The sequence below is a fragment of the Talpa occidentalis genome, unplaced genomic scaffold, assembly GCF_014898055.3.
Source record: "Talpa occidentalis isolate TD23 unplaced genomic scaffold, MPIMG_talOcc4v2.1 talOcc4.3, whole genome shotgun sequence".
NCBI classification, from domain to species: Eukaryota; Metazoa; Chordata; class Mammalia; order Eulipotyphla; family Talpidae; genus Talpa; species Talpa occidentalis.
The window spans coordinates 147,058,797-147,083,269 of record NW_023603184.1 but is presented as its reverse complement, the minus strand read 5'-3'; the positions used below and the strand labels follow the sequence as shown (position 1 = coordinate 147,083,269).

The 24,473-nt window shown below is 51.3% G+C and overlaps 1 protein-coding gene across 2 annotated transcripts; it reads right to left on the bottom strand.

Moving 5' to 3' along the window:
* Positions 1 to 99: 99 nt before the first annotated feature.
* On the bottom strand, positions 100 to 24,473 carry COPS7B (COP9 signalosome subunit 7B). Of its 2 annotated transcripts, XM_037524232.2 has the most exons (8): positions 24,293 to 24,473; positions 24,089 to 24,160; positions 17,941 to 18,118; positions 14,059 to 14,134; positions 11,512 to 11,600; positions 9,696 to 9,898; positions 7,640 to 7,745; positions 100 to 1,533 (listed from the first exon to the last, which is right to left on the bottom strand). In XM_037524232.2, exons 3-8 carry the CDS (start codon positions 18,100 to 18,102, stop codon positions 1,375 to 1,377), a joined length of 795 nt encoding a protein of 264 aa, XP_037380129.1. In that variant the 5' UTR covers positions 18,103 to 18,118; positions 24,089 to 24,160; positions 24,293 to 24,473; the 3' UTR covers positions 100 to 1,374. The 2 variants fall into 2 exon arrangements, with proteins under 2 accessions (XP_037380129.1, XP_037380128.1); XM_037524231.2 differs by lacking the exons at positions 24,089 to 24,160; positions 24,293 to 24,473 and adding an exon at positions 20,298 to 20,400.

The window sequence follows — 24,473 nt, the reverse complement described above, 5'->3', positions numbered from 1 at the left end:
CTCCGGACAGCGTACGATGAGGAGAAATCCACCTTTTCCCTGAGGTACGGTCCCCTGGGCCGCCCTGAGACCAGCCCCCTGAGACCAGCCCCCCGAGGCCCGCCACTGCACAACCCCACACTCCATAGCCACATACAGTCAATCTACACTTTTATTTTTTGTTCTAAAATGTGCTTTTCCCTCAATGAACTTTATTGGCAGCCCAGGATGTTCACCTCCCCCTTAAAAAAACAATACACACACAAACACACACCTCACCCTCCACCAGAGACAACTCCCCGGCGATTTGTCCATAACAAATATTGACACGAGGGGGGAAAAAGCATGTTGAAATGTATTAGAATCAGAACCTGTACAAAAAAAAGTAAACTATAACCTGAAACTGTTCAAGTTCAGAAAGGCTAGTCAAGTCCTTCTCCCTCACCAGGAGACGCCATCATCAGGGGCTCTGGGTCATCCGCGGGGGTGGGGGTGAAGGGGGTGGGGGTGGAAAGAGACAGAAGCAGCAACAGGCCCTCACCAAAGAGAGGGGCCTCGCACCGCCATGCCCGCCACGGATGTGGCCAGAAGGAACCAAAGATCTCGGGAGAGCAACTGTCAGCAGACAGCCCCAGTGGGGGGTGGGGCCTTCACAGCGGACATCAGCCTGGGAGCAGCAGGAAGCAGGCCAGCAGAGAAGACCAAGCCAGAAGAAACGTGTGCGCCCGGCCTGCCCCAGCATCCTCCACTGGTGTGCAGACACCGGAGCTTAGTCAACCCAGGGCTCCCGACGAGTGAGAGATGGAGCTGGGCTCAAGAGGCTGCAAACCCACGGGTTTAGTAAACATAGCCCAGCACCACAGCCCTCCAGGGCCTGCTCGGCGCTACCACGGGGTAAGGCAGGAGAGGGAAAGCCCAGCACGTGGACACCTGGCTAAGAGGGCTGCACCGCTGTGGGAGCTGCGGCACGTGGGCTGGAGAAGGGAAGCCCACCCCACGCGAGAGGGGCCTCCTCCACAGTCATGCCCGGGGCCGGTAAAGCTGCCGCCGGCTAATGACCAGCCTAACAAAATGACATGGAGCAAAAGAAAAACTGGGAGGGAAGACAAGCCCTTTCACAGAGACGAGAACCTCCTGGAGGAGAGCTGGACAAGTCTGGCCCTGTGGGATGGCATCTCAGTGGAGCCCCTGAGTCTGTAGGGAACAACTGGGGTGGGGGTGGGAGGTGAGGAGAAGGAGCTAACGGTTCTTCCGGAACAGTACCAACAGGGTGGGGGTGCTGGCGAGGGACGGGCAGGTCTGGAACTCACTGCAGGTAGAGAGGGAGGAAACGGGCCCTGGTGTCCTCTCCCCACCTGACCCAGGCCTGGTGAGCGCCAGCTGCCCCAGCCAGCCCTAGTGGCGGCTGGAGACCAGACCTTTCACTTTGGACATCTTCTTGGTGGGCTGCCTCTGCTCAGCGTGGGGCGGGCACTCCCGCTCAGCCAACTGTTGCTCCATCTCCTGAGCCGAGGACGAAGCGGTGGCTTTGAGTGTCTTCTTGATGTTGGTCACCTGGAGGAGACACAATGGGTGTGTCAGCCTGTAAGCACTGGAAATTCACTAAACCTGCTCTCGCCAGAGTGAGAACCATCTGGGGAAGGAACCAGAATCTTCTGTTAGACTAAGACCCCCAGTCAAACCTGGAAACAAGACAAATGTCCGCCCACAAATGGAACTGACGAACGTGTGATACGTTCAGACGACGGGCTGTACCTCGGCAATAAGAATCAACCACCGATAATTCTTCATGCAAACAGATGAGGAAAAGAGAAGAAAAGCTGAGTTATGGCCAGAAACAAGCCGGGGCAACTCCTGGGGGAGGCGCAGCGGCGAGCCCAGCAGACTGCGGGACAGCGCGTGCTTGTTTGCCGGCCCAAGGCAAAGGCAAGCGAACCGTCTGACAGAGGCACAGGGCCGAAGGGGCGAGAAAGCCGGGCGTTCGTGGCCCTGGGAAGAGAAAGGGTGACCCAAGATTCCCTCCTCCGCCAGCGGCTGTTTAGACATGAAGCCACAGGAACCTTCACAAGAGCTTCGGGAACACGGCTCCACAGGCCCTTCCTGAATGAAGAGTTGGAGGGTGAGCCTCAGACGAGCCAGAGCGCGCGCACGCACGCCACCGAAGACCTGGCCGGTGCCATGGCACCCCGCCGGCCGCACTTCCTCCCAGTCCAGAGGGGCTCAGGCCGCTCCCGCGTCCCCGGGACACTCAGCCACCGAAGTCAGTTCCCAGTTTGCTTTCACTTGTGTGTGGCGCTCCTTGAACGGCTTCCCATGTGGGCCCTGACATTCCGCCGTGAACACCTACGGAGGGCGTCTTCCAAGGGGTGAACTTCCCAGATCACAGGGCTGGCACGGTTTAAATGTTGTTAACCCCTCACGTCGCCTTCCAAAAAGCGGCTCTCGACGTGGCCATCACCGACCGCCCCACACCTGCCCGACACACGTTCCCCCACCAGCCCGACTGTCTTTTCTGCCGTTGCCCTTCAGCCGGCTGAGAGGAAGAAAAGCAAAAGAGGAAGCCATACTTCAAAATCAGTAGGAAGGAGAGAAAGCTGAGGCGGGCACATGGGCTGGTGAGAAAGTAAAGAGGTTTCCACGTTCTCAGGGATGGAGGGCGCAGGGGGCTGTCAGGGTTTTATTAAAAGCAAGACAGGAAAGCACTTTCCTTCATTCGTCTGGGCTCACGGTGCCATTTAACAACCTACTTCCTTGGTGCAATAATTTTTATTAAAAACCAGCCAATACTATCGCTTCTAGTCATTTCCACGTTCCTCCTTTTACTGGACCTGTCGTTTCACACAGCTGAGGGTTACTGACAGGGCGGTCACCCCGCAGGAATGAGGACGAGGCACCGAATCAATCCCCAAGGGAAGGTTTCCTTCCGACCGCTCCTCCCGTGTTTCTGTGCGTCCGCAGGCCCAGCAGACAGCAAAGGTGGGCACCGTGCTTTAGCGTGGCCTTCGTGGGTTGGGCTAGCTCTGGAGTCAAACATAGTGGGGAAGTCTGGGTACAGGCTCCACCCTGGGGCACAGCCACCCCAGCACCCACTCACAAAGTCAGGGCTTCCTGTCGGCCTCTCAACGGCGACCACCTCGATAGACCTGGGCGACTTGCTATTTGACGCTCTTGCTCGCCCCACCCCCACCCCCCCAAGTTCGGCACTTCAAGCTTCACACAGTTTGGTTCGTAACAGGAAACCCTAGGGTCCTGTCCCAGTTCCTGAGGGCACCTGCCCCGTCCCGACCTCCATCCACAGAAGGCCCCTGCTCCCCACCGTGGGAACATAGGCTCCCCATCACCACGTGGTCACTCCAGGCTACTCTGAAAGTCTGTGATTCAGGATCCTGTCAAAAACTTTTGACCCAGGGCCTCCCCGGTGGCGCAGCGGTTGAGCGCTGGTTGCGAAGCTGCCCGCAGCCTCTGCAGCGCCGGTTCGATCCCCGGCTGCTCCCCGGCCACCAGAGGAGGGTCCCACATGGCTTCCTGCTGCCCGCTGCTCCCCTCAGCAGTGTGCTTCGGTCCTTTTGCCTGCTCTGCTCCCTGCTCTGGCTCTGGTGAATTCTCTCACCTTCCCGCGCTTCTGACTGTACCCAGTGCTTGTATAAATAAATAAATAAATCTTAAAAAATTTTGAAAAACAAAAAAACTTTTGACCCAAAGTAGCGACGCAGCCCTCCCCGACACTCAATGCTGGTCTCCGGCCGTGTCCTCTCGCACAGTGAGTCAGCACCCCAGCACCCAGGACAGAAACAAGGCTCACCTCACAGAACAACTGGTTCTTTCTCCATTTCTGAAACACCACCTCAGATGCTGTACGTCCCCTCCCACCTGATGCTGCAGTCATTGCCTTCCTGCCTGTCCTGCACCCCGTCAGCCCGGTGCACCTCCCCTTCGGCTACTCCTGCTCCTACCTGGAGAGCCAGCACCTCCCCTGCCCTGACCCGCCCATAACACAGCCTCCCTCAACCTGCCCTGACCCGGCCGGCAGGTCCTCCACCTTGACAGATGTCCTCAGCGCTGTCTCCGGTGTCCACGCAAGCCTGATGAGGAGTGCAGCCTGCAGTCGTCCTTATCACTCCAGGGCCAAACACAAACCCCCAGGAAAGAGAACTTCCTGAGCAAGTGTCCTTAGCTTAAGGTCCCTGTACCCCCAATGAAGTCTCGGCCTGCACAGCCCGGGGCCAGGGCCCTCCCACCTCTACTGCAGAGACAGGCCCCGCTCAAGTCAGTTCGACACCAGCATTTACACACACAGCCGTCATGGCTGAGGTGCGGGAAGCGGCGAGCAGTTTCTTCCACCAGCCGGCAGGTCCAACTGAAAATGGCTTCTTCTGGGAGCCAAGGGTGGCCACCCAGGGGAGTCCACCAATTCAACTTGCTTCAGCCTCGTGCTTCAGGCCTTACAGCTGATTCCTCTTGCACAGAGCCATGCCCGAGATGAGACAAGTACCCCCAACGTCCTGTCTTCCTCTGTCTTCCTCAGCCTACGTGTCTTGGTCCCTTCCAGTTTTCCTTCTCAAGTGGCCTGGCCTGCAGGCCCCTTTACCCCAGATGACCTGGAATTTGTCAAGCTCTTCAAAATACGGGCCTGAGGAACTTTCAGATGGAACTGCCCCTGACAGAACTGCAGGCCAGGCCTATCAGAGGCCTTAAATATCCAGGCAAAAGGAGAGAAAAAGAGTTTCTTGGGCAGGAAAATCTCACTGGGGAGCAAAGCCAGGGGCCAACAGGAAGTACGGAGCACAGCTGGAGACATCCGCCAAGGAGCAGGGCCCTGCCTGCCACTGTGCGCTGCGCGGGGCTGACAGCCGGCTGACCTCGGGCTCGCCACTAACTCAGCACAGGGGATTTTCCACTTCATGGAAAACAATGATGCTTTAGTACCCGCATGACTGAGACACCTATTTTGTAGCTGTAGTGAGAGCTTCATATTAACATTCCACAGAACATCAGGTATCAGCTCATCCTAACACAAACAAAAATACACTCCACAGTCACATCCACAGAAGACTCACTTTATGCTGCTTCAATTCATCACAAGCTCCCCTCCAGCGTCCTTGCTCAGAGAGAATGAAAAGCTAATACTACTTCTATTTCAGCTCCCTCACAGAGCGAGGTGTGTAACTAATTAATACGTGCTATTTTTGTGAAAGGCTAACAGGAGAGACCACTCTCAGGCAGTCTGTGATGGGGCCAACTGCACTAAGAGGGAAGGCACTAGAAGCTACAATTCACCAGAAGAAAGTGGTGCTTAAAAGATTTTGGTGGAAAAACATCAAGTTTTTCCCTCTAAAAGCAAGCCTAACTCTAGGGAAAAATAAAGATTACCAACCCAGTAGAGAAAATGACCCAAAAAGTTAGGTCAAGAGTAACAGAACCATAATCCAAGCAGAACATGCAGAATAACCCTCTGCTCCTTGCAGCTCTGTTTAGTGCGTCCCGTCCACGTGCCTGCAGCCCGGAGTGGCCAGGCCATGCAGCTGCTGGTCAGGGCTGACCGAGCTCCCTCCCTTCTCACATTGGCTGTTCCAAATTTTCTAGGAATTATTAAGTCAGGAGATTGTTTGGGTGGTAGGGGTGGCCTTTACCTCCCCCACAAATTTCTTTCTTCTTTTTTTTACATTTGGAAAGAACAGGTTTATCAGGAAAAGGAAAAAATGGAAAGGGGGGGGCACATGCCCAGACACAGGCGGGCGAGAGCAAATTTTCTTCCAAATTGAAGTAAATCCTTAGCGCCACCTGGTGGCAGCAGTAGGTCCTGCAGGCAGAGGCGGCCCCGTTCGCCAACAACGAACGGGCCTCCGATGCAAGCCTGGGACTCTGGCTCTTTACTTTTTTAAATAAGCACAATTTAAAGAGTCCACATTGTTGTGTAATTATTGAATGTGCTTCTCAGTGTGCCTCAACATTAGCCAGGAGTCCAAAGCGCCGCTGCTCATGCCCACCTTCTCTGAGCAGGTACCACCTGTCACAGAAACAAACTTGAACCATTCACAACTCTGCAACTACTACCCCCCACCTCCGCCAGCGCCCACAACTCCTGCCCACCACCTAGCACACGGCAGTCTAGACACCGAGGCAGGCAGAGGTGACCGGCTCCTTCCAGGTGACTACGTTAAGGAGTTGGCTTCACAAAAGCTGCCCGGGTCAGTCAGGAACATTTCACCCCAAACCTCACTAGTTTCCAGGATTTGACTTACAGGGAAGCACCAGTGCAGAGGAGCAAGTGGGCGCCCTTCCTACACCGCACAGGAATGCATCCCAGGTCAGAGAGGGGCCGCAACACTCAGGAGGATGATCGGGCACCTTAGGAGACGAGCACTGGGCTCTTTGTAAACGCTAATTAATTAAACGTAGTTCAGACTTCTCTTTTTTGTGCACAGACGTCTTGTGGCAGGTGTACGCCCCTCAGCAAGAGAAAGGAGCGACTTGCCCCACCAGGCTGAGTCCAAAACTAATCGTGGCACACGAGAGACAGACGGAACACATGCAAATCCAGTACGACTGCACGTATCTGAAGTCCCAGAAAATGCAAATTAATCTATAGTGACAGAAAGCAAACCGGGAACCCATGGTCGTTCACACTTCTGTGACTGGAAGATTAAAAGTGACTGAACGCCAGACTGAACATCCTAGCGGGGGTGGATTTGCACAGTGTGTGCAGCCAATAAGTTCACTCCAGTCTTTGAAGAGCAGGGTCCAGCAGCCCAACACTTACAGGTGTGCTGAAACAGCTCCACAAACATGTGCCCACCTGCGTGGGGTTGGCGTGGAGCCAGGACCTGCTCCGATGGGCTAACGACCACATAGGCGCTATTTTCAAGGAGCACATATTACAGTCGGGGAAATCTCCAAATTCCCAAATCCCCCCACTTTGAAAGACACGTCTATTCTATGTCTCCTCAGCTACAACTCCGGCCTCACCCTGCCGCAGCCCTGTGGACGCCCGACTGACGGAATCCAGTCAATACCGTCAGTGCCTGACACCCTGTCGGGTTAGTCCCAAATGGCTAACATTTTGATCTCCAAGGCTGCAGACACACCGAGGTCACGTCACAGGTGTCTGGGCTACAGGCACCCCACACACCCCCGGTAACTCAGAGGCTGGAGCCTGTGTCCCGCCGAAGGTGAAACATGTCTTTGAACATCAGGTGACACCAACAATCACAACCACACACTTTCACCATCACTTGCATTTCATCCCAATTCCTTCCCTTTTTTCAGCATAAACTTGATCATGAATTTCAAAGGTAAAAATAGGTAAATGTACCGTTTAGAGGAAAATGAACACTGGGCACCTCCCACTCAAAAAAGTGGAGCAGAAGCAAGGCCTGGAAAACCCCTTCACCCCTGCCCAACTGCACCCCTCCTGCCACCCACTATGGTCACTGCCCTCCCCGCCTGTGAGGTCCACCCCGACCTCTGTTCCTTGCCCGGCAGCTGCAAAGTGCAAATGTTCTGAGGAACCACAGCCTCTGAGGACCAGGACTCAGGGGCCGTGTCACTCGTGTGTCCCCAGCACCCAGCCCAGCGCCAGCTGGTTTTCGCTACACCAAGGCTCACGAGACAAGGAACACACAGGGATGCCCTGAGAAGGAACAGGCGTTCCCGTCCTTACCTCAGCCTCTACCTGCTGCTGCGTGCGGCTGTGGTTCTCCTTGTACTGGTTGGCTCTCAGAACTTGCTGCTCGATGCCTAGCAGGACCGCCTCGCAGCCGTCACACCTACAGAGGACACAGCCAGGCCTGAGCCGCAAAGGCCTGGGAGCTCCCTCCGCCTCCGAGAGCCCTCCCCACCGCTCGCGGCACCGCGGGGAGTAAGCGCGGCTCTCGCCCCTCTGCTCCTGCCCAAACGCGCTCCTGAACACACAACGCCGGGCACGTGGAGACGACCACGGGGATGCGGGGTGGTTTCTGAGAAAACAGCTTCAATATCCAGGCTTGGTCTCCCGTGGAAAGTTTTACGAATGAGATTAGAGGCGGCAGGAAGGACTTCACATGTGACACTGATGAATCATCTCAACAGAAAGCGGTTGTTTCCCAAAAGCGTCCTACTCAGGAGGCTGCGCCTTTCCTCCTGACTGCCAGCCCCCTCGTTGTTCCCTTTCCCCCGCTTCTTACTCTGAAATAGTTAAAACCTAAAGTTGAAAGAAGAGCACCTGAGCGCCCAGGGTCCCACAGCGTCAGGGTGAGCGTCCCCGCCCCAGGCACTGCTCTCCTCACCACGGCTCTCCAGCTAAGTCTCCCGCCTCACGTGAGTGTGAGCCATCTCCCTAGTGACCGTCCCGGACAGGGGGCTCGGATGGCACTTCCGGTGCGAAGCGTGGAATCAAGACAAGGGGCAAGCGCTGTGGCAGTGACCTCCAAGAAAGGGGACTGAGCAACCCGCCTGAGAGGGAGTGGCAGCGAGGCCTTTCAGGCCAGCCCACTTTCATGTTAGAGCTAGTTGATCGTTTATCCCATTTATTCTGAGTTAACAGTTTTACAATGTTTTGACCTGTGTGAAAGATATCATAAAGGGAAGAAGTTTGGGGACACCCTTGAGGCAGAACTAGGGGTGAAGGGTGGGCAGCACATGCCCTGAGGCCAAGTGGCTGAAGTGAGAGAAACTCCAAGGGGCACTGGACCTCAGGAGGTCAAAGCTAGGCACCTCATCTTTGAATATACTCCCCTCGGGGTAAGCCAGAGATTCGGTATGTTTGAGGGAAAACAATTTCCTGACCCTTCTGCTTCCTGACCTGCCATGTGCCTGCTGGAATGTACGCAGTGTGCCCCACCCCCAGTGACACACTAACCCTGGCCCTGCTTCAAAACTCAGCTAAAGTCATCTCTCTAAACTAAACCTTTCTGGTTTTATTTGTGTATGTATGTGTGTAGAAGAGCTGGGGTACAGGCCAGAGGTGCAGGGGTGAGGGAATTCACCGGCGACAGAGTGGGGAGCAGTGCAGACTGACTGAAATACACTGCTGAGGGGAGCAGTGGGCAAGTCAGGAGAGGTCTGCTGCGCCATGGCCCAGGATCGAACTGAGGCTGTAGCATTGATAGTGCTGAGATTTAACCCCTAGGCCACCAAGGAGACCCACTTCTGGTTTTTAAAACCCCAGAGCATTTAAATAACTCCATACAACAGGCAACATCACGGTTCACAGGATGTAAAACTCGCGCAAACATCGAATTCCATGAAAACAGAGCTGTGCAAATGTCCCACTCCTTTTTCTATATCAAGATAGAGCTGTGGAATGTTCTGTGTTCCCATGCAGAACAAGCCACCTCTTGCCTTCAGTATCCTCGCAGTGTCTCACCCGCACCAGCCCAACATGTTCCTGACGCTCACCCAGACTCTGGCAACGTGAGCTTCCTGAGCCTGCCCAAACCCCGAGGCTGAGTTTGGGTCAGTGTCACACAGCTGTTGCCGAGGATCCGCCAGCCAGCCCTGGGCACTGCAGAGCCTATTGTCAAGCTGCCCCCGCTGCTCAAGAACAAAACTGCCCCGCCGGCACCGGGCCGCCTGACGTGGTCCCGGGCCACACAGTAGCGGTCATGAGCACAGCGCATTCTGGCTAAGTGTCCCAAGGCCCCAGCTCCCAGGTTGTTCAAGGTAACACCTGGAGAGCACAGTCTCCAAGCGAGGCACGACAGGCAGCCAGACAGCCCCTTCCCTCCTTTCAGTCTCACCACTCGTGCAAGGTCTTGACAATGTTGTTGATATCCTTCTTCCGGATGTCACGGCCGATGCAGAAATCCACTTCCAGCAGCTGGTTTCGCTGGTCCAGCTTGCCCTGGATGATGTCAGTGTAGACAGCCTCAATGATGAGATCCTCCAGCTCCCGGAGATTGCGCATCTCCAAGTCCTTCAGCAGCACTGAGTAGGGGATACACTGCAGAGAAGGTCACGAGTTTACAAAGCGCCCTGGCAAGCACTAACGGAAGGCAGGCATCACCACGGGGCCAACGGCTGTATCAGGGCTCCGGGAAACATGGATAATTATTAACATCTCTGGCAATGAGAGAAGGCTGGCGAATCCAAACAAGAGCCGCAGCCTCTAGGAATGTGTCCTCCTCTGCCTCCTGGATTTTACTCAGCCTTCAGTTTTCACGCTCTGAACCATACTCTGAGACTGAGCCTCCTTCCCAAGGAGAAAGGGAAATACTCAGCCTCTGCCACTCTGCCACCTCTGGAAGCTCACGGAATACAAAAAAATGCTAGATCATCAAACTCCAATCCAAGACACTACGGAGGAGAGGCTACCTGCTCGGCAGAGCACAGGTGAAAGACTTACAGGCAAACGCCTCCACCTACAGATGGGCTCAGGTCAATCTGCAGTTCATGTTTCCTCAGACTCATAACCAACATCAATTCCCCCATCAATCAGCCTTTATTGGGCAACACCAACATTCTGCATTTATCCAACACAGCCAGATATCAAAATAACAGGTTTTCTGCAAACCCGTGGATATGTCACTATTGGCCTGGAAATTTACACAGCAATGGACTCTGCAGAGACAGGAGGAAGCTGCAGCTGAGAAGAGTAAGAGCGAACAAACCCAGGGGGGGTTTCTGCAACGGCCTGGGCAGCAGGGGAGATCACAAGGACAGGCCGCAGCAGTGAGGGCCTGTCTTTGTTACACTTGAAAAGTCGCCAATCAGGCCAAGAAAAAGGCCAGGTCCTCATTTCCTAACATTAGGCCACCCACCCCAAGTGCCAGGCTGAGGCACAGAAGTTGATGATTAAACCAGGTAAAATTCAGGCACTGAAATGGCAAGCCACACATGAATATATAACTCTCAAGCTCATCACAGAGGGAACACGCAAAAAGCAAACTTTTTGAAAGGCACAACCCTTCCAACACTTAGCTCCTTAGTCTCGAATGAGGCAGCGAGCCCAACCACCCATAAATAACTGAGTCTGGATCTTCTTTGCCAGGGGTTACGAGCAGCAGGCTGCAGGCTCCTTCTACACCAAGTGGGGCATAGGGCCAGGGGTATGGGGGACTGGCATCGTACCTAGGGTTAGGGTCTAAACTGAGCATGTAAGGAAACAATTCTGATTAGCATAATTAAGCTTGAAAACCCCAAGAAGGTGGCATATTAAAAAATCTACCTCTCCATAAGTCCCAACAGCAAGCTTTTCCTCTGTTGTTGCACCGTCCTCTGTGCACGGAGCGACAGAAGTGGTGAGCGAGCCGCAAAGGCTTAGCTGTTCGGAAAACCCCGAGCCTGGCAGGACACTCCCAGCACGAGCACGTGAGCGCCACGGCGAGCCAGAACGGAGGCCCGCTGACTCACAGCGCTCCCGGGCACTCTTCTGAACGGAAGGGTGAGTAATTGTCTACATTATTGTAATTGTTATCTTTGTCTCTTTTATCCTTTGCCAAGCATATTGTATTTATGATGTGACTTGACTGCCTGTAGCTGGGAGTTCCCGCCCTGATGCCCTCGAGATACCAGCCCCAGGGAAGGGAGCAAGACAAGAAAAGGTCCAGGACTTACCTTCATTCTAGATGCCAAGCTCACAATGGTGAGGTGTTTCAGCTTGTTCTGTTGTGCTGTGCTCAATTCAGGCAGGCTCTCCTTGTTGGCTGTTCAGTCCCACCCACCACAAAAATCAAGACACAAAATAAAATTAGGATTTCTTTATGCAATAAGCTCCCAAGCCCCCACATCACAGCCACCTCTGAATCACCGTGACTCAGCATTTAGTCACTAGGCAAGTGTTGCACAAGCACCTCCCATCTGCTTCAGACAACCATGTGCCTGCGAAGACTCAGGCTCTGCACACAGCACTGAGCCTAGGCTCCTGAAAAGCCAGGCAGAAAAGCACAAAGCAACATGACAACTAGCTAAACGGATACTATCTGTGCCTCTGTGACTGTCCGCCAGGCTGAACACACCCTTGCCGAGCCTCCGTTCTGTGCAGGGCCCTGTCGGAAGTGACTGGGAGGGGCCCAAGGATGACAACGGGACTGGGGCTGCGGTACTATGTGCTCTGGGGTCACCAACCACTGGGGCTGCACAACCCCAGGGCCCTGGACTTGTCCTCAGTGTCATAATCAGATGTTTCAACAACTACAAATGCAAGACAGAAGGTACCAGAAAGGTGCAAATGAACAGGAGAGAGCCAAAGGTAGCGGAGAGGGGGAAGCAGCAAGGGAGAGGGGGGAGAGCAGGGAAAGGAGGGGAGGAGAGAGCACAGGCGCGCACAGTCACACTGGGGATGGGCAGAGAGGCAAAGAACAGAGCCGGAAGGGCCTTGAAGGACGGGAAATTTAGTAGTAACAACAGTGACAACAGCAGCAACAGCTGGAGCCACAAGGTGTGTGACCGGCAAGCCTGACTTCGTGCAGACACGCAGATACGCACACACACAGTGAGGCCTCACAACCACCCCACGAGAGAGGTTCCAAACGTCTTCAGTCCCTTCTCCACAGCCTGGATTTGGACGGTGAAACTGCCTCGCTGTCTTGAGCATGCTGCTGCAGCTCAGTGGGAGGCAGTTCCTGCCCCATTTAATATGCAAGGATTCTGCTGCGAATTGAGAGTGTGTGACCACAGGGCTGCCCACATCCCTCAAGGGCGCTACCTAAAAAGGGGTACACGTCATATTACATTTTTAAAGTCCCCCAAGTACTAAATTCTGGAACATATAGCCCCAGAAGTGCAAGGAAGATATGGTACACCTGCACTGTTACTTCCATTTTATTGATGAGGAAACTTAGGCACAGAAGATTATTAAATTTGCCAAAGGACATGACTAGTGGTGGTGGAGCTGGAAATAGGGTGCTGGCTATCTGGCTCCAGGGTTGGTGCAAAGCCTCCTCTTTGGTGAGGAAGAAAGTAGAGGACACACTTGTTGGAAGAAAGCAAAAGTCAGAAAAAGGGGCAAGTGGGAAACTGTCCAGTCCAGCAGCAGCCGAGAGCAAGCAAAAGTGACCAGCAGGAAGCAGGGACATCAGGGGTTCAGCAGCGGAGGCCCTGAACACCTCTAAAGCAAACAACCAGGCTCTGTGAGACCTCTACGGTAAACCAGGGAGGCCAGGCAAAGAAGGTGTGTGGCAGCAAGTCAGCCTCATTCCTGTTATTTAAGTTTCTAATTAAAAATGATTCAAATGACCTACAAAGAAAATGGATTAAGAAGATTATAGAATATTAAGTTACAGAACATTAGAAACGACAATAAAGCCTTCAAACATGGATAAATGCCTATGAAATGAGTGAAGGAAGCAAGAGATGAAATAGGGAACACAACTGAGTCACACGCCTGCACACACGAAATGGCAGAGGGGGCACCGTCACGCTGATGGTGGTGCGGTCGCGCTGTGACTAGGAGGGATTCTCCCATTTTCCAAATTTTCTTCAGTATGGTAATGCTATCTTGCTATTAAGTGCTCAAACGCTTTACAAGGGGGGACTGACATTTTGCAATACTCCGCGTGCTCTGCAAACATCGGTCCTCAAGACGTTCATTTGGAAAGGAAACAAGGACTGTTCTCATGGGCCAACATAAAGAAGCGCCCGTTGTACCCACTGGGAAGTAAAAGGTGAGGGGAACATCTTCCTGTGAGGTCAGAGACAGAGCCCAGTAATTCGGCACCAGCCAGGTCATGTGTCCCGCCAGGCCTCAGCCAGACCTCGGTGGAGGCAATACAGTAAAGAAATTTCTAAAGGGGAGGGCTCCCTGGTGGCACAAGGGGTTAAGTCACAGCACCATGAAGCTATTGGCAACCACTGCAGCACAAGTTCAATCCCCGGCCAGGGAGCGACCCACATGGCACAGCAGACCTCTCCTGTCTCCCCACTGCTCTCCTCAGCAGTGTGTTTCAGTAGATCTGCCTGTTCTGCTCCCCGCTTGGTCTCTGGTGACTCCTCTCTCTCTCTCCTCTCTCCCCCTCTCTCTCACTCACTCTCACACATACACACACACACACACACACACACACGCACCTCTGGCCTAAACCCCACCCAGTTCTTGTATGCATAAATAAAACAAAAATAAATCTTTGGAAAAAAAAGAATCCTAAAGGGTCTGACCCAACTTACCTAGGTAATCTGGGTATGTCCCGTAGGCAAACAGGTTCAGCAACTGCAAATAAGCAGCATTCGCGCCTTCTGCAAGCTGAGGAGGCAAAAAACAGTTCACAGACCCAGCTGCAGGGCTCAGGCAGAGGGTGGTTCACACTGTTTTATGAGGAGGTACCTGAGGTCCCTTCCAATTTTTTGATTGGGGAAAAACATAAAAATAGTAAGGCCTCAAATTTAGCTTTTCTTTCTCAGGAATACCTGTTGTATGCTCCACCTGGCATGCCCACACACACGCACACAAAGCAGTACCAGAGGCAGCTCAAACCTTGTTGGGAGTCCCCTGGCAGTAAGACGAAGGCTGGAGCGGCTTTGTCTACACCGAGCTTGGCAGGTGCCACACAAGCTGCCACGCATCCAAGCCCAAGGAAATCCAGGGCTGGTTTCAAGTCCCAGGACAACACAGGGACCACAGATGCTGGGAGGTGAGAACAAGATGTGCCAGAGCGCCAGGCTAGGGCAAGAAGCAGGACATCGCTGCCCTACGTCCAAGTTTTCATTAAAAGGACTTACTCCTCGTGGACACCGGCAGCAAAGTGCCGTCCGTAGAAGGAACGGAAGGGAACTGCTCTGCTGCGCCGTCCGCCGCGCCCACTAGGTGCTTCTCTTCCAAACACTGACCCATTTCTCTAATTTACCAAGCCCAGTAAACTCTAGACAGGAATACAACGTAGTATGCAGTGGACACCAATGGTAACCCCACCCAACCTCACCCATCTTTTTAAAAAAGGCTCCCAGAGGGCCTCCCCGGTGGCGCAGCGGTTGAGCTCTGGGTTGCAAAGCTGCCCGCAGCCTCTGCAGCGCCGGTTCGATCCCCGGCTGCTCCCCGGCCACTGGAGGAGGGTCCCGCATGGCGTGCAGACCTCTCCTGCCGCCCGCTGCTCCCCTCAGCAGTGTCCTTCGGTCCTTCTGCCTGCTCTGCTCCCCGCTCTGGCTCTGTGAATTCTCTCACCCTCCCGCGCTTCTGACTGTACCCAGTGCTTGTATAAATAAATAAATAAATCTTTTTTTAAAAAAAAAAAGGCTCCCAGAACTGCATCCAAAATTTCCAAGCGCAAAAAGGCAGAAAGGCTTATTCCCAGCCCACACACAGGGAAGGGCAAGCTGAAGGCACATTGGCGTCCTAATGCCACTCTCTTCTAGGGTGGTCAGGAGCCCCCCGAGGTCCTGAACCACAGGCGGAAGAGACCACCAACTGTGGGCCACTTTTCAGGGAAGTAACCACGACATTGAGTGAGACAGACTCCGTGTTGCTCCCTGGCGGCCTCTCCAGGACTCCTGTGGGCCGACATCAGTGAGGTCTTTCTCGTTTTGGCTTTCATCCTTCTCCTCTTCACCAGTCTCCAGAGGTGCAACCACCTGGCAGGTTAATTCAGGCCTTTCATAAACCTGGCAGGGACCACCCTGGGCTATCTCTTCTGCTGAAAACTGATGCGAGACCCAGCCATGAAGATGTGCACATTAACACTAAAAGAAAGAAGCCAATCTGCAAAGGCAACGCACTGTATTATCCCAGCTATGATGTTCCAGAAAAGTCAAAACTGTGAACAGTACAAAGATCAATGGTTGCCAGGAATTAAAGGGGAGGAACAAACAGGCAGAGCAGGGGGTTTCTAGGTGCAGTGGAACTACTGTGCGCGGCGCTGCAATGGCGGGCTCATGCCATCACGCTCACGGCCAACACCGAGCACGAAGATGAACGTGAGCTACAGTCTTCAGGTGACGAGTCAACGCGGGTTCCAGCCTGGCAGGCGACGCTCAGGGCGTGGCGCTGCGTGTGTGAGGGAAGACTAGAAATCTCCGCACCTTCCTCTCAATTCTGCTGTCTAAAAAGTGTGTATGTTCTTTTTCTTTTTAAAGGAACCTAGTTTTCCTCTATTTCCTTCATGGGATTCCTCTTCCATCTCCAGGAAGTTAAACTTTCACTGGAAGTCTTCTGAGCGTCATGCTGTATGAGGAGGTCTAAGGAAACAGGGATGGCTACCATGGCCTTCCCCTCCCTGAGCTCATAGTCTAGCAAGCAAGACTGACAATAAAAAATCACCATTAAAGAATGGAAGTGGCTGTTTCCAGCTCTCACAGAAGATGATGCCATGCGATGGCTGGGCATGGGGACCTGCTCCAGGTCCTGATCAAGGGGAACACGCAGCTGCATGGCAGCGAGCCCCACAGCCTGAATGCTGCAACTCCTGCTGCTGTGAGGGACTGACCACAAGGCCGAGGGCATACCTGCAGTCAAAGACAAGGGTGCCCAGTGGTCATGAAGCACAGAACTAGACTCCCATCACCTAGAGCGCCTGGGCCACCTCAGCACACCATGCACAAGAGCCACAAGAACCAGAACAGCCAGGATCCACTGCAGTGGCCACCACAGAGCCAGCACCATCCAGGGAGGCCCAAAAGCAGCCATAACAGTGCAAAAGATGCCAATACCAGCCAAGAACTCCCTAGCACGGCCCTCGGAGTAATAAAGATGTCACCAGACTTGTCTGTCAGTCAATGAAAAAGTATCAGTAAGTGCTCGGGCCTCCCTGGTGGTGCAAGGGGTTAACCTATGAAGCTATCCGTAGCCACTGCAGCACGAGTTCAATCCCAGGCCAGGGAGCTACCCACATGGTGCAGCAGACCTCTCCTGCCTCACCTACTGCTCCCCTCAGCAGTGGATTTCAGTCAATCCACTTGTTCTGTTCCCCACTGTGTCTCTGGTGAATCCTCTCACCCTCCACACCTCTGGCCTGTACCCCAGTTCTTATATGCATAAATAAATAAATCTTAAAAAAATGAGTAAGTGCTCAAAGTCAATCAATATAAAGTGCCATTCAATTAATATAAAACAATCTGAATTAGGAAGCAGAGGTTGAAAGTAGAGACTGCTTCACACCTCTGTGTCCCACCTGTTCATTCATCACTGATCTTCTCATTTTTAAAGTATAACCATTGGGCCTCCCCGGTGGCGCAGCGGTTGAGCGCTCGGTTGCGAAGCTGCCCGCGGCCTCTGCGGCGCCAGTTCGATCCCCGGCTGCTCCCCGGCCACCAGAGGAGGGTCCCGCATGGCGCGCAGACCTCTCCTGCCGCCCGCTGCTCCCCTCAGCAGTGTCCTTCGGTCCTTCTGCCTGCTCTGCTCCCCACTCTGGCTCTGGTGAATTCTCTCACCCTCCCGCGCTTCTGACTGTACCCAGTGCATGTATAAACAAAACAAACAAACAAATAAATAAATAAAAACATGCCTCTATAAAAAAATAAATAAATAAATAAATAAAATTTAAAATAAATAAATAAATAAATAAATAAAGTATAACCATCAAAACTTGATGACCAAGATTTTAATAACAACAAGCAAACACAGCAAAAAGAACTACTTCCCAACTTTCCACATTACGTCATTTACACATCCACACTAGCACGAGATTGCTTTTTTCCACAGGAACGATACATTCTCCACCTGGGCCTCTCATGTTCAACAGCAATCTTTTCTTGCCATGGTTACACATGACCAACTTTCCTTGCTCGTATTTGCACCAGAGGCCACTAAGAATCCCTGAAATTGCCCGTAAAGCATCAGTCTATGGTTATAAGCTACTTTTCCAATTTATCAGGTTGAAAATTCAATCTTTGCTGCCCTTTTAAATTATTAGCAACCCAGTCACCTTCCATCCCCCGCTCATGTGACAACACTGACCAGAAGGCGCTCAGGACATCATCCCTCCTCTCTTCCCTACCCCGCCACTACCATCCCTCATCTCACGGGTCTATAATGTTTCAGCACTGTAATGGCTGAGAAACTTGGAGAATCACAGAAAGGTTTAGAACAAAGAAGACAGAGAAACTGGAGACTTGTCTTACCTCCTGCACATTGGCCAGCTCCAACAGTTCTCCAAAGACATAAACTCCAGGAGCCTCCAAGACTTGGCTTATCAGAGCAGTGAGGGCTGAGCCACTGGTCCCTTTGGCTAGTAAAATGAACTGTTCCAGGAGGTTACTTGAGGGCTTCTGTTCACCTGCCATTCTCTGGCCTTGAGAGCTGTCCAAAAGAAAAGTGCCATGCTCATTCTTCCTTCCTCTTGGCTAAGTTCATGTGTATTTAATGCTAGATCAGACTTCAGAATGCTTTTACTTTATAATACTAGTAAAGAAAAAACAATTTCTGGGGCCAGATGCAATGACCACTTTGTGAGATGGGTAAGGTTCAACCTGAAGTTAAAGGCTTGCTGCCCTTATTCCAAGGTTTGAAACACACTGAGTAAAAGCTACTTCAACCCTGTCTGGCCCTCCTGCAAACGCAGCACCTTTTTTTTTTTTTTTTAAAGATTTATTTATTTATGCATGCAAGAGCTGGGTTGTAGGCCAGAGGTGCAGGGGGGTAAGAGGATTCACAGAGACAGAGTGGGAAGCAGAACAGACATATTGACTGAAATCCACTGCTGAGATGAGCAGCGGGCAAAACAGGAGAGGTCTGCTGCACCATGGGGGTTAGCTCCCTGGCCGGGGACCAAACTCGTGCTACAGTGGTTGCCAATAGCTTCATAGTGCTGAGACTTAACCCCTTGTGCCACCAGAGAGGCCCAAAACAAAGCAGCACCTTCTAAGCCCTTAAACCTAACCTAAAGAAATACATAAGGCGCTTCCCTGGTGGCACAGGGGTTAGAGTCTCAGCACTAAGAAGCTATCCACAGCAACTGCAACACAAGTTCGATCCTCAACCAGGGAGCTGACCCACATAGCACAGGAGACCTCTCCTGTCTCTCCCGCTGCTCCCCTCAGCAGTGTATTTCAGTAGAGCTGCCTGTTCTGTTCCCTACTCCGTCTCTGATGAATACTCTCATCCCCCTGCACCTCTGGGCTACACCCCAGTTCTTGTACGCATAAATAAATCTTTTTTTAAAAAAAAAGAAATACATAGGACTTTCTCAGTAGCTGTTTTATGGCCATCTAGTTAAGAAACAAAGGCTCATGTTCATAAAGAGGTGACAGGTGTAAGCACATGCAAGTAACTATAGCTCCCATGTGTTGTTAGTCACACTTACAAATCAGACAGAAAAATCAAACAAGAAAAATTTCTCATTTAAGACAAGTTGTCATTTAAGCACAGAACAAGGGGGGAAATCATCTTGAAAGATAAGCAGCAACATATTCAAACGAAAAAAATACACACTGTGTGAGTCCATGAAGAAAATCCCTTACTTGGCCTTCTTTACCAAACCTGACTTCAGAATTTGTACAGAATCTCAAGAACAAATCAAAAGATTTGAGTAAGAAATGCCAATCTGATGAAAGACAAAGGTTCCCACAGATGGTATAACCTAATTACCTACTGAGTGTAAATGAACACACACACTGCAAATCAACTCTACAGGTGTCTTGCATAAGAAAAGATGGCTCCTCCAAGAATGACACATATTGGGACAGTGTGACCAAATGAAGAGGTTTATTAGAGTGAAGCACTCAACAAGTCAAAGGAGGATTATTTGGCGCAAGGGAAACTAAGTTTCCGCGGAGGCAGGCAAACAGAGTAGCGACACTCTGACAGTATTAGAAAAACAAGCATGTCACCTAAGAGTTACCTATGGAAAAAAGTGAAGCGTCAGGAAGCCAAGGTCGCTGGGAAGGGCTGGGGAATGAGAAGGGTATAGGAGAAAGGCTGGAGGGGTGAGGAGAGTGGTGATGCCTGACGGAAGAGGGAAAAACATCTCCCAAGTGTTTTGAACTGTGTGGAGACTGAATGGAAGAGCTTGGAGAAGAGGGGCTAAAGAATTGGATAGAAACTTCGGTCCCTCAAAAAAAAAAAAATCTCGGCCTCAGGAGCGAAGCCCGTGGGGGCTACGAGGTCAGGAGAACCTGGTAGTCTCTTTCTTCTGGGGTGGGAGGGTCCGCGGGGACAGGGACACGGAGGCGATGAGCTCCCGAGCCAGAGGGGCGCATATGGACGGCCCGCACAGGGCAGGCTCCGGGGGCGGGGAAGCGAGAGCACCCAGCGCGGAGGCCGAGGGTCGCAGGCTGGGTGGGCTTCAGGCCCAGCAGCTGCTCCCGGCAGGGCCGCGGCTGTGGCGGCCGCTGTGGCGTGAGGAGCCGCCGGGCGCGATCCCGGGCGGGGGCGGGGCGGCGTGGCCGCGGGCTTCCCCGGCAGCAGGCAGCCCGCCAGAGGGTCCGGACTACCCCGGGGGGCCGGGCCCCGCGGGGTCGGCCCTCTCGCCTGCCCCTACCTGTTCTCGTCGCCGATCCGTCCTCTCGGTCGCTGGCTCGGCCTCCCGGCGCCTGCCCGCGGGTTGTCAAGCGTCCATGTTCGGCCGGCGTCCGGCGCTTTTCTGCCTCCGCCGACCCGTCTCCCTAGCCACTCCCCCCGGAAGCCTCCCGCCGCTGCACTCGAGTTCCGCCCACACTAGGTTCCCCCCGCCTCCCCACCGCAGCGTTAGTTCCTGGCCTCACACCTCCATCCAGGGGGGATGGAGCCAAAGGGGAGGGGTCTGAGCCCCGTCTTAAGCCAGGAACGGGGTAGGCAGGGGCGAAGGAGGCAGCCTAGGCCATACTGGGGCTGAAAGCATCGTCATCACCATCCTGGGCCCAAAATCCACCCCTCTGGTCGAGCTTTACCTCTCAAGAGTTCCCTTTGGCGACTGAGGCTACTCTGGGGTGCTGAGCCCTATTAGCCTAATCATTATTGTCTGTTGAGCGTTGTTCCCTATACCAGGTGCCGTACCTTGTTCTATTGAATTCTCCTAACTCTTTTCAGCTTTGTTTACCATGCCTTAAAATCCAAGCCAGTGAGCGGCAAGTCCGTTTTAGAAGCCGGGCTCTCTAAAGCCCAAGACCATGTTCTTGACCTCTGTTCAGAAGATATATTAAGTAAGAGATGGGGTGAATCAATAATCGTTCTCTGTGACCAAAATGGTGCTGTGGCGTTGCATTTGGTATTTAGCAACTCTCCTGTCAGAAGACTAAGAAACTCCACATACCTGAACACTTAAGCTGATTCCTTCAAAGTATGCACCAGAGACTGTCTTGAAGAAATGAAAAGAACCCTATTCGCCTTTTGTGAATTAGAATGCAGAAATCAGACCCAATAGATGGAAAGGAGCATAGAACCAACCTATTCATTTGTTCAAAAACATTTCTTTAGCATCTATTATGTTCTAGAAACTATATAAAGACAAGAAGAGGTTCTTACCCTCAAAAAGCTTCAATGTGTTAAGTAATTTGCAAGATATATAGCAACACTTAGGAAGCAAAGAAAGTTCTTTTCTTTGGGGAAGAAAAAACAGGCATCTTCCTGGCAGAAGAGGGAAGAAATAGGGCAGTGAGCATAGTCACAGAAGTTTGCGCTATGTAGCATATACTGACACAGGAAAGAAATCTAGAGTGGCTAGACCCTGACATTCAGGGGTGATAAGTGAGGAGCACAGAGGCTAGATTCAGGTCATCAAGGGTTTTGGAAACCACAGGCCATGCACTATGCCCAGCAAAAACCTAAATACAGCAAAGTTCCAACGAGAAAGAGTTCACAGTTGCACAGAGAGAGCCATGTCTGGCTGTGAGAGACACCGCCACAGGTACCCTAGGGGTACAGATAATCCCGCCTAAGGAGAGGGGATTTAAGGCAGGCTTCAGAAGGAGATGAAACTTGAGTTGACCCTAGAAGAAATGAACAAGCAAATCACAAAGGGTGTAAGCCATGGAAAGGAGTTATTTTTATCTTAAGGGCACTGGGAAGCTATGTAGGGTTTGACAGCTGTAGAGAGGTATGAATTAATTGCCATCTTATTATGATCACACCAGCTGCTACAGTCATGGATTGGATGTGGAAAGAATTAGAATCAGAGCAAACCTTGAGGTGACTGATACATTCCAGACAAGAGACAGTGAGATCTTGAACAAAGGCAGTGGGAGTTGGACATAGGGGGGCAAAGGACATTATTGAAGACATTTAGACCACAGAATTCGTCAGACTTGGTGACCAGTTAAATGCAGGGAGAGGGAAAGACTGTATCAGTCAGATCAGAGCTGTCTAGAGATGGTTTTAAGTGAAGAGGGCTACAGAGGAGGAGGGGCAATTTGGCATGGAAAGAAGACAACTAAGTTCTGTTTGAGTTCATAAATATTCTGGCAGCGCCTCCAGTTCCTCCAAAATGATGTCTAGATTCTAAGTCTCAGTTAAAGCCCTTTGCACTATACCTCTATACCTCCAGCTTTGTCTTCACAGTCCAAACTCCAGGCCTTGCCAGGCCCAGAGAAACTTACACCTTCCCTCTCCAAGGCCAAGGGCCTGTCTCAGGTATGCTCTTCCTTTTTGCAATGGTCTTCCCTCATTTGCCTGTTAAAATCCTATCACCTCTGTAGGCAAAGATTTCATTAACTAGATGCAAAAAGCATTAATCATAAAAGAAAACAGTGAACTACACTAAGACTTTCTCTTTATCAAAAGACATCAGCAAGAGAGTGCAAAGATAAGTCAGAGACTACATAAAGAATTACAACAAGCAGCCCAGTTAAAAAAGTGGGCAAAGGCTTGAGCGGGTACTAGACAAATGAGGACATACAAATAGCCAATAAGCATATGAAAAGGTGCCCAGCAGCAAAGACAATGCCAATTAAAATTATGAGCTAAGGCATTTACCCAGAATGGCTAAAATTAAAAAAATTTTAAAAGACTGACACCCCGGATTGACAAGGATAAGAAGCACTGTTGGTGAAGGTGAAAATTGATATTATCACTTTAGAAAACTAGTAGTATCTACCATTGCTGATGATATACACACCCTATAAGCCAGCAACTCCTCTCCAGCAATGGGTGCAAAAGTCCACAAACAAGAAACATAAGAATTTTCAATGCAGCTTTGTTAATCTAAGCCAAAGATCAATAACTGGTAACCCCAACGTCCATCAACAGTATAATAAAACGGTGCTATACACACACAAGGAAACACTACTCGGCAATTTAAAGAAAACAAGTTACTGCCACACACAACATGGATGAATCCCACAAAAACACTGATGAATTAAAAAAGTTAGATTCATATTGTACCTAATGTGTGGTTATGTTTAAAACAAAGTCAAAACTGATGGATGGGCATAGAAACCAGAAGAGGGGCTACCTGAGGATGGGAGGATGCAGCATGGATGGGAAAGGCACATTTACAGCAAGTGTTCTATATTTTGATTTGGGTGTTGACACGAGTGTGTATACATATATATGTAAAAACACACCATTATTGTATATATATATGACATTTCATTGACCAGAAAATGGAAAGACAAAATGTGTTAATGTAAAAAACAATCCTAAGTTTAAAATCCACCAGCTGGAATAAATCTCGCCATCAGGGCCAATGTAGCACCTGATGTCATTTCCTTTATGCCATTTACCACAGTCCCTCTTGACTCTCAAGGAGTCTCCTTTTTTCCCTAACTAGATGATTATTTTCCTGGTGGCAGTGGCCATGTCTTTTACCAACAGAGCGCCTGGCCAATAATAAAAACTGAAAAACTGTTGAATTACAGGAAGGGAAAAATTGGGTGGGTACCCAGAGGAGTAAAAGGGGGACAGGAAAAGGAAGTCCTAGGAAGGGAGAGAGGAGGTCTCCGAGGAAAATTTCGCTTACACTACATTTTCACCTAATGCCTAAAATCACATTAAAGGTCACCTTGAGTAAAAAACAACAAGTCAAAACACCAAGTCCTACCTAGACTGAAGATAAACAAACATCTCACTCACTCCTTCACCTGCACAAAAATTACCAAAGAAATACTGACTTAACCTCTGGATGCTTCAACCTGGATAGGAAAACCTCAGCAAGACTAACAATCACGTAGACGTGCTGCTAAAAATATCTCCACCCTGGTGTGGTGTGAGCCCAGACTGCGGGTCAGGAGACTTAAGGCCAAGTTCTAACACTATTCCAACTTGCTGTCATCCTTGAACAATCTCCTAGCCTCCCTGAGCCTCAGTTTCCTCATAAGTAAAACAACAGGGGTTGGATCAGCAAATTCTCTAAAGTACCTTTCTGTGTTGATATTCTGAGTGTACAATCGATGTCTCTCCCAGTTCAAAGCAGGAGCACGCCAGAAACCCCTGCAAAACACATAAAAGACACCCCAGACTTAAAACAAACACGATCCGAAGGAGTCGTTTTGTGGTATTATCTTTCATGGTATTATCTTTCATGGTTTAATCATTGTTTTTGTTTGTTGTTTGCAGCCTTACCATGATTTGCAGGAGATTTCTGAGTTCCATGTAAACAGAAGTTACCTCTCTGTAGGCTGTTACCATCTTTTGAGGGTGAAGAGGGTCTTCCCGCCTGGTTTCAAGCCGCCGGATTCTGGAAGCACCAAAACTGCAGGCGGCTTCATGCATTTGCGCACCCTGAGCGGCACACTGGAGTCTA

What these genes read in the sequence shown, in the direction of transcription:
- COPS7B (XM_037524232.2), bottom strand. Translation starts at nt 18,102, where the DNA reads ATGGCAGGTGAACAGAAGCCCTCAAGTAACCTCCTGGAACAGTTCATT. An exon ending in GCTTGGCATCTAGAATGAAG is followed by an intron (nt 9,899 to 11,511) that starts GTAAGTCCTGGA and finishes CCTTCTCTGCAG; the next exon opens with TGTATCCCCTACTCAGTGCT. An exon ending in AGCAGCAGGTAGAGGCTGAG is followed by an intron (nt 1,534 to 7,639) that starts GTAAGGACGGGA and finishes TGTCTCCTCCAG; the next exon opens with GTGACCAACATCAAGAAGAC.